At 48.6% G+C, this 9,007-nt stretch overlaps 4 protein-coding genes across 4 annotated transcripts in view; 3 read left to right on the top strand and 1 right to left on the bottom strand.

Annotated features, from left to right (window-relative positions):
• The window catches only part of COCSADRAFT_144707 (uncharacterized protein), a gene marked incomplete at its 5' end in the record, with an annotated part of 5,040 nt that extends 2,217 nt beyond the window's left edge, over positions 1-2,823 (top strand). Inside the window, 3 exons of the mRNA XM_007702978.1 lie at positions 445-759; positions 808-1,559; positions 1,614-2,823. Coding sequence (XP_007701168.1) covers positions 445-759; positions 808-1,559; positions 1,614-2,604 — 2,058 coding nt within the window. The 3' untranslated portion in view covers positions 2,605-2,823. The remainder of the gene's footprint in view (positions 1-444; positions 760-807; positions 1,560-1,613) is intronic.
• A 594-nt stretch (positions 2,824-3,417) lies between these two features.
• On the top strand, positions 3,418-4,931 carry COCSADRAFT_161394 (uncharacterized protein; the record flags this gene model as incomplete). The annotated part of the gene is made up of 2 exons (XM_007702977.1): positions 3,418-3,445; positions 3,496-4,931. The coding sequence occupies 2 exons, from the start codon at positions 3,418-3,420 to the stop codon at positions 4,929-4,931; spliced, it is 1,464 nt and encodes a 487-aa protein (XP_007701167.1).
• Positions 4,932-5,012: 81 nt separating this feature from the next.
• On the bottom strand, positions 5,013-6,170 carry COCSADRAFT_37731 (uncharacterized protein). Its single transcript, XM_007702783.1, has one exon. It carries the CDS (start codon positions 5,892-5,894, stop codon positions 5,085-5,087), a length of 810 nt encoding a protein of 269 aa, XP_007700973.1. The 5' UTR covers positions 5,895-6,170; the 3' UTR covers positions 5,013-5,084.
• A 501-nt stretch (positions 6,171-6,671) lies between these two features.
• On the top strand, positions 6,672-8,441 carry COCSADRAFT_144700 (uncharacterized protein; the record flags this gene model as incomplete). The annotated part of the gene is made up of 2 exons (XM_007702976.1): positions 6,672-7,250; positions 7,301-8,441. 2 exons carry the CDS (start codon positions 6,672-6,674, stop codon positions 8,342-8,344), a joined length of 1,623 nt encoding a protein of 540 aa, XP_007701166.1. The 3' UTR covers positions 8,345-8,441.
• Between the last annotated feature and the right edge of the window lie 566 nt (positions 8,442-9,007).

Below are 9,007 nucleotides of genomic sequence, written 5' to 3'. Positions count from 1 at the left end.
CAGAGAGTCCAACAAGCATTGCTATACGCCAGCTTGCTAAGAGCGCTCAGCTTGCAATGCAATCAGCAACAATACTCGCAGAGGAGAATAAGAAGCTACGTACAGTCAATAAGCGCCAACAACAAAAGCAAGACCGGCGCCGTCAATATATCGCCTCTGGCGGGGTGCTTCAGGTGCAGCAGGCTCAGCAGCTTACTGCAGAGACAGAAAGGTTGGTCATGGGCAGTGACCAGAACCAGACTGGTGAGCGACGCCAGCGCGCGCCGCCAACGTGCACGAAATGCCACACTGTAGGACATACTCGGACGTCATGCAGGACTAGATCATGAATTATATCTCTTAATTATCTCCAAAAATATTACGTTGTTGTGGCTCAATTGCGTAAAACGTCGCGTCAATTTTGGTGGGGCGGCCAGCTTACTGATACGGCCAGCTTACTGATAGAACACGTTATCTCTCGGGACGGATATCGGCGAGAGTCATGGAGTAGATGGCAGCACGTTTTTCGACGCTGATATTCGGGCTGCTGAAATAATAGGTCATGTCTACAATCACCTAGGCTTCTGGGAAACTGGTGTGCTTAGTCAATCTTTCGATCCTACTCTGACAAAGCGCCTCGCTAAGGAAAATTGCCTTCCCTTTGTCGACGTGTTTCCTTGGTTCGTCAAACATAAAGATGACTACGAAATGGCTGGTCATTTCACAGCTGTGTATATGAACGCAGTAAAGCCTTTCATTGTCCTCGCATATGGAGTTCTTGTAAGTTATAGAAGATGCACGTGAAACCCTGAACTAATGAGCGTACAGCCGACTTATGTAGCGACGAACAACTTCAAATCGTTCACTTTGAACGACTATGAGAGCGACAAGACCGCAGAGCGACGACGGTTCGGCCACGGGCACTGGGTGAAGAACATCATGGGTATTCCGCAACTTGCTTCTTTCAACAGTGGCACTGGCTCTACAGTAGGAAAGGAATGCGTAGTTCTCCCATCATGCCATCCCGGTCTTCTCGGTCATGTCGGAATTCGCAAGGAAAAACTGACTCGCTTATTGGTCATGATCTCTGGTCTTGCTTGGAGTGCCGCAACCCTCGCGATTCAATTGGATCGGGATGAGCCTAGCTTGACACGGAAGCAAAAATGCAACAAAATCATCGGGAGCTTGGCGAGCAAGCTGAAGAAGAACACCATGTTCGGCCAGGCATTTCAAAGAGCAAAAGAGGAGTATGTTCTAGCTAATGTTGCATGGAGCCAAGGCAAATTGACTCGTCAAGATGTCGGCGTTATCAGGGCACCGAATCGAAAACTACTTCCTGGGAAAGTTGACAGGTCCAGCAGTTCGCGTATCAAACAAGAGGCGGAAATTTTACGAGACATTGGTAGTTCATTTGAGGTGGTCATCACAGAAGAGCCTTGGGACGGTGCTGGCGGGAAAGATAGAACGCGATTCCGATTGACCTGGAAAGAAGACGACGATCAGGAATGGTCAATCGCACCAGTCATACTTCCCGCCAATGTTTTTCCCACAGAAGAAAACGATAAGCGCTTCCTCTGCTAGTATGTTAGATCTTGTACTCGTCAGTCGTCGAAAAGTTCTAATATGTTATATAGCACACCTACAGGCATCGATATCTGCAACAATGCTGGTTTGTCACTCGGCGATAGGAAGCCTTTTGCTAATGGGGCTACAAAATCTGAGACGATCCCGATTGCTAGTCTTGTCATTACACTTAGCGAACAAGCAAATGCCGCCACATTTTTCGAACACTGGGAAGAGCTCACTGGAATGAGCATTGGCGATATTCTCCGATCTTCTCCGACATCAACTAATGTTCCAAGCGGCCACGAGACCTACTATCCAGCGTCCTTCTTCGCAAATTCAAAAAGTAAGCGAGCCTTACCTTTCACATCCGCAACCTTGAGTGCCCAAGGGTATGATATATATCTTAACAAGGTAAAGAAGGACTTGCCTGCTTTTCCAGGAGATCTATTGTGGTTGATAGACCGGTTTCTCTCGGACAAATTTCCGGAAGGAGGCGAGCTTGACCTAATCAACGCTTCCATCCACGGTAACTCTGTATACAAGCACATTGCCACTTTCTGTTCGAAAGCAAAGTACAAGTATCATCCTCATTTTCGTACTTTCTTGGCTTTAGCAAGCATGGCTGAGATGGGTCTTGACGAGCGAAATGTTTCTAGCTATGCACTCACCCTAGCTGCAGAGATCTTGCGAGGTCCATTCGTTTCGAGAAAGAGCAAGACTGCAAATATCAAAGTAGAAGGCCAGAATCGATCCGCATCTCGCTTTGTACTCACAATCAAAAAAGATCGCCCAGAGAATGTCATTCATCAAGAAGATGAACCAGAGTTGGAGCAAGACGTGGAGGTTTTGGATGATCTCACTGACAAGGAAGGCGATCTCACTACAGATGATCGAGAGAGCATGATGGATGAAGGCGAGGATGTCGGTCAGATTATGGAGCGAGGAATGAAGCGTGGGCGTGACGTTCATGATGATGATAATGGAGAAGGATCGAGCAAAGCAGCTTCTAAAGCGGTGAAGGGTAAAAAAGATCTCGATACCACGAAGGTGACGAGTTAATGTTTGGCTGAAGACTCGTAGCCTCATGGCAGGAATGTATTCAAAGACGCGGTGCAGATGAACCGAGTACGGCGGGAGAATGATCGTCTGGAAGGTTAAGCACCAAGGCAGATGACAGGTAAGACGCTACACGATGGGTTTGTATTACCTAATCTACTACATTAAAGATCAAAATGGTAGACAGAATGTAGAAAGACCCAGTATCAAAGGTGTGGGTACTCCTATTTGATCCCGTTTCTTCCTGTTTATATCACATGACGTAATCCCTCCATTATGAAAACTCAACCCTGTTGTTAGAACTGAAGGAGGTGCTGAATTGTGATGCTGTTGCTTACCTATAAGACCGTGGAGCTGTAGTAGCTATTGATGATAAGAAGATGCCAACATTGCAATATAAACAGAATAAAATAAATTTTGAAAGGGTCGTGGAGCTTGTCCAATTGGAGAACGAACCATATCACAGCGCTGCGGGGCTCTAACTGTTGGGTTAGTCGACCCACGGACCCGACATCGTAATTCTAGAACAATATACGTATTACTGGGTAAAATAAATGCTCTAAGACTGAGGGCAGCCATTGTTTATAGTACCTGTTCTTTGCCACTTCCTTCAAGCCACTCCCGATTGATACGTCATATGCACTACCGCAAGGGTCGTGCCTGCATCATCGACATCATGAACGCAATTCCCCGAACTGCGTTTGCATGACTTCTGCTCCATTCCGCAAGCTTCCACTCACTGGGCCAATGTATCCAATGACTGTCGCTTTCATACAACCAGCTCCGCGAAATTGTACATAACCATTGTAATGCACAATGGTCCTCCGATTATTCGTTCCTGAAGGTATGTGTCTGAAGGGCACAAGCAGCGCATAGCTCCTGACCGAGCTCTAGGTGAGGGACAACATCCGCTCACGCGAAAACAACCCAGCGGCCTCGCTGCACAGCCTGACCTAATCACATCACCATGGAGAAGTTCGCTTGGTGCAGCTGGCCTCACTGGCTTCCTTGCGCTTGTCGGCCGCTCACGTCCAGGCATATTCCTCCGCTCCGCTGCCTTCTTCAGCGTCGTCGATCTCTCATGGACAGCTACTGGATTGTATGGACAACGGGAGATAAACAGAGGTGTATTTAAAATGGAAAATATCACACCGCAGTCTGGCAAGCTGTTGCAAAGTACAACGCGATGGACTGCAGAGGATGCGACGCTGGCTGGCGGAGTATTGGGTATTGTGACGGCCCTGAACCCGCGCGCTTTCCCTGGAGCCTATGGAATTTCAAGATTCATTGGAGCAGCGACTGTCGGATGCGCACTTGGCTATAAGACTGGACAAATTTTCATAACTCGTATCGACCCGCGACTTATGAGTATCATTGAATCATCTGAAAAGGTGATCCGGCGAAGGGAATATGAGAAGTTGCAGCGTGACAAAGAAGCGAAAGCTTCGCTATCTTTCGTTGGCAAACTCGCGCTCAAGTATCACACATCTCCATATCTACAGATCCTGCGGAATCCTCTACAGTTTTCTGGGGCAGGAGGGGTGGGTGGTATGTCTAGCGGACAGCAGCACGCAAAACCATCGAGCCGAGCATCTCAGGGGCTAGCGTTGAGCTCATCGCTGCAAGCAGACACGGCCCAGTTCACCCTCATCCAAGTAGAGTTCAAAGCAGACGATCTTACAGGACCAGACCTCGAAGCAGGCTATCGAGCATACAAGGACAGTCTTCAGACGCGGGACGAAAGCGCCATTCAAGAATGGCGGGAGAAAGTCCTGAGGCATAAGCAACAAGCAAAAATAGAAATAAATTTCTTGTGGAAGCATCTTGCGGGTAGAGAGAAGGCCTTTTACCTCCACGTCGAAGAAGACAGGGACAAAGACATACTTCGACGAGAGCTGCAACTACTCAACAACATGACTGGGGACATGATTGTTAGGTATGCGATGCTCGGATACCACGAAGCAGACGCGGACAAGCAATTGCGGCAGAAGAGGCGAGCGGATAATGTTTCACCTCCCCTCACAGAATCCGACATGTTACTGAAGTCAACAGTAGCTGCGCAATACGACTACCGAGGTCCAATCATTGTCACCGAGCAAGTGCGTACCAACTGGACAAGACAAAAGGAGGTCCTATATCACCTCGAGCATATTTTATCGCAGTATGAAGAAATGCAGCCAGCAGAAGGATCAGGAGTGTTTGAGCATCGTAAGCAACTCCGGCAGAATGCAGAAGATCTGAAGAGAAACGTCGAGGCTACTGAACGGCTGCTTCATTGGTTCGAGGTGCAGGTACAACAGGCCGAGGACAAGACCAAGAGAGAAACATAGCACTATCTTAGTACGCAAATCAGTAATAACGTACGCAATCATTGACGCATTAGGAAAGATGCACCTTTTTCTAGAGAAAACTGACTTGAGAATGTTTCACTAACGCAATGATACTCTATATCCCCAAGACTGTGTTCACACTCAACTAGTATTCTACAACGCAGCTTCCTTCTTCTCCTGCGCAACCCCAAACGTAGCTCCTCCCTCTTCCAAGAAACGCTTCTCTTCCTCCGTACTCTCCCTCCCTAACGCCCCATTCCGATGCGGATACCTACCAAACCTGTCCAGTATATCTCTGTGTTCACTAGCTGACTTGCTATATCCCTCAATGAACATCTTCGTGCCTTTGTATCCCTCTAAACTTGCTAACTCCTTCTCAAGCTCATACACAATGCCGCTTACAAGATCGTGATCAGCCACATCTTCAGAGTGGATAAGCGGCATGTAGAACCACATCCTATGCGGCGACGAGAGGCGGAAAACAGGATGTAAATCCGGGCGCGGGATGGGCGACTCGGACGATAAGAGTGTACGGACTAGATGCATCGCCATATGATCATAGTGGTTGTATACGAATCGCAGCCCGGAATTCGTACGGTATATATTCCGCGGTATCTGGTCGAGCAGCAGCGTCATACTAAGTGCCGTCCACACCGCTTCCTCGCTATTCGCATCCCCGCTTCGCTCAGCAATACGGCGCAATTCGTCCAAGAACGGGTGCGCGGTTGCATCGGGGTATTTGTTGGGGCCAATAGCTTCCAGTGCGGGGGAAAAGGCCTCGCGACATTGTGTGTCGAATGCGACTCGTTCGGCGGGGGTCGCCATGAACCAGCGCTTCACGACGCTCATGTCGAGCTCCTGCCCGCTTGTGTCAACGCCGGGGAACCATGTTGATATCACGCGATCGTAGAGTGTGCGGTTGAAGAGGGAGGGGTCGAGTTTGAATGCAGACGAAGTGGACATGGTGCGTTGGAAAATCGGCGCGCGGATGCTGGAGAGATACAGACTCGATGTTAGGAAACGTAGGGGCGTGCAGACTGTTAAGCGGGTAAGCATTATTGGTTTTTCATGGTTTGTTAGCTATGGGATGCGATCTTTTTATTTATATGCGATTCGCGCTGAGATCTCGACATGATTCGCGCTGATTCCAAGACTGGATCTTCGCCAGGTTACTGAAGGATTGATGTGGGTTTCGGTGGCTTCGGGAGCCGACAGAGAGACTGCTGACTAACAATTGAATAGATATGGTGCTTGTTATTATCACATTTAACCGTCGATTTTATGCGATCTTAACAATTGAAAAAATATATCATTTTTCGGATCGCATGGTTTCCAGGCTGCTTGTGAGAACTAGCGTATTAGGTTTTGCTTAGAAGCTTCGATACAGTCGCGACTAGCGCGTGCCAGCGCGCTGTGGGAGCCCATATGAATTTCCCCATTGCCATGGTCTGCCGAATATGGGGAAAGGTGGAGAAGAGGCTCTGGACAAAACAAGGGCTAGTCTGTCAAGCTTTACTCCGCATTCCCCTCATTCATCTGCCTGCGCCATACTCAGGCCTCTTAACCTAAACATGTGGGGACGCAACCTACATCAAACCATGTATATCATTAACAGAATATCCATACCTAGTGAAATACCCAGAAGGCCCAATTCCCAAAGTCTAATCCCTAAGAGCGTTGTGTTGTTTCTTACGCTTCATGTTCTTCCCCAATACGCACCCCAGCTACTCCTAGCCCCACATGTACACCCTTGCTCTCTTATCCTTGCTGCTCGCAACCTTCGTTATCTACACACGATACAAGAACAAACCGCCGCCCGGCACAAAAACCGCGCCTGGGCCTGCCGGCCTTCCAATCCTCGGAAATGCACATCAACTCAGCCAGCAACCGCACCAGCAAATCACAGCATGGGCTCGCGAGTATGGCGAAGTATACAAGATCCGGCTGGGCTGGAATGATTGGTATATGATATGCTCGCCTGATGCGTGCAAGGAGATTCTCGACAAGCAGTCTGCATCCACTAGCTCACGGGCACCACTACCCGTATCTGGAGATGCGCTCAGTGGTGGAATGAGATTCTTGTTCATGGAGTATGGACCTGAATGGCGAAAATTAAGAAGCATCAGCCACAAGCTGCTGACTCCAGCTGTAAGCGCCACTTTCAAGCCAAGCCAAGAGTTTGAGGCAAAAATGCTTCTTGAGGAGATTTTGAACGGAGCGAATACAGAGAAGGGAAATGGAGTCAGTTACAAAGCGATCAGAAGGTATACCGTTAGTGTCATCATGACGAGTACTTATGGGAGACGTATACCAGATTGGGTGAGTACACATATACCAAAACATATGTTGATTCGGACTAATAAGACTAGGATTGCGACGAAGTTCATGGCATTTACGATATCATGAACGATTTTTCTCTCATGGCAAAGCCAGGCACTTACCTTGCTGACACACTTCCTTTTCTCGGGAAACTCCCTCCAAAACTACAGTGGTGGCGCAAAGATGTCAAACCATACTTTGAAAAGCAAGCTAGACTCTGGATGTCGTTTTGGAGCACCCTGAAAACGCAAATGGAAACCAAACAAGCCCCCGAATGCTTCGTCAAACAGTTCATCGAAAGCGACTACGAAAAGCAGGGTATCAGTGAGCTGCAGGCAGCGTTTCTGGCAGGTAGTATGATTGAAGCAGGAAGTGAAACAACGTCTGCAGCACTAAACACAGCGATCCTTTATCTCTCTGCAAACCCGCATGCTAGGCAAAGGGCATTTGAAGATATCCAGAAAGTCGCATCATCTACTCGATCTCCAACTTTCGATGACGAGCCCGAGTTGCCTTATATTTGTGCCATTGTCAAAGAAACACTGCGTCTACGTCCCGTCACCAACATCGGTACACCACATTACACCACTGCGCCAGTAACCTACAAGGGCATCCACATCCCCGCACAGTCGGTTGTATGTCTCCAACAGTATCCCATTCACTACCATCCCAATATATTCAGCGAGCCCCAGCGCTTCAAACCAGAAAGATACCTAAACCACCCGCACGGATCGGGTCACTACGCTGCTGGGCCTGCAGCGAGCCGCGACCACTGGGCTTTCGGCGCGGGCCGCAGAATCTGCTCTGGCGTGCATCTCGCAGAGAATAGTATATTTATTGTTCTCGCAAAGTTGTTGTGGGCTTTTGATATCTTGCCGCCGCTTGACAGTTTGGGAAAGGAAATCGAGGTTGATACTAGTGACAAGGCGTTTGATGCGGTTGGGAGTACGACGATGGCGAAGCCGTATAATGTGAGGTGGAGGGTTAGATCTGAAGAAGTTAAGAAGACGGTATTGCGGGAAGCGGCTGAGGCGAGGAGGGATGGGTATGTGCTTAGAGGGGTACGTGTGGGTGAAGAGGGTGTTGAGGTTTGATTTCAGTGGGATTGTTCAAATGGGTGTCACTATCTGCTTCGTGCGAGGACCAACATGCCTGTTGCATGGGCTTTTCCACCGACTGAGTCAAGGCAGCTGCCTACTGTAATTGGCAAGAGCTTTTCATAAGGTCAAAAATCCCTAGTGAAAGTGACCACTGTTTGCCCTTTCGGCGTTTGCTGTCCCCGCTTTACCTATCTGACCTCACAGTCCCTTCCTATACTTTGCTCTTGGTACCAACAACCCTTCCCCTCTATTACCACACTTGACCTAAGCACTAACGCCTTTAAGGAACTTAACACGAGTACGAAGATAATGAAAAAGACCAAAACCATAGAGTTGAGCGACTTCGACGTAGCAGTCTCCAAGCTCAACATCGATGAAGGCGACACTATTAAAGACGTCATGAATGTCCCGTTTACGATCGTCGTAGATGCTCCCGTACAGGACTTTGGCACATTGTATCCGCATGATCAGACAGAGTCTGATGAGGATAAGCAAATGAGCAAACATCGTAGACTGATCGAGGGGAAGCTGAGGGCGCAGGTATCAGCGCAAGAACTCGGATCCAAAATAGCAGCAACAAAAGAAACAACCGAGCAGTATACGACTCAGAATGGCTATGTGGGTGGCAAAAGCGATGCCGAACCCACTCGTGATTCC

This window comes from Bipolaris sorokiniana (genome assembly GCF_000338995.1).
Source record: "Bipolaris sorokiniana ND90Pr unplaced genomic scaffold COCSAscaffold_9, whole genome shotgun sequence".
NCBI lineage: Eukaryota > Fungi > Ascomycota > Dothideomycetes > Pleosporales > Pleosporaceae > Bipolaris > Bipolaris sorokiniana.
Note: the sequence above shows the minus strand (reverse complement) of the source record. Positions and strands in the feature narration are given on the sequence as shown.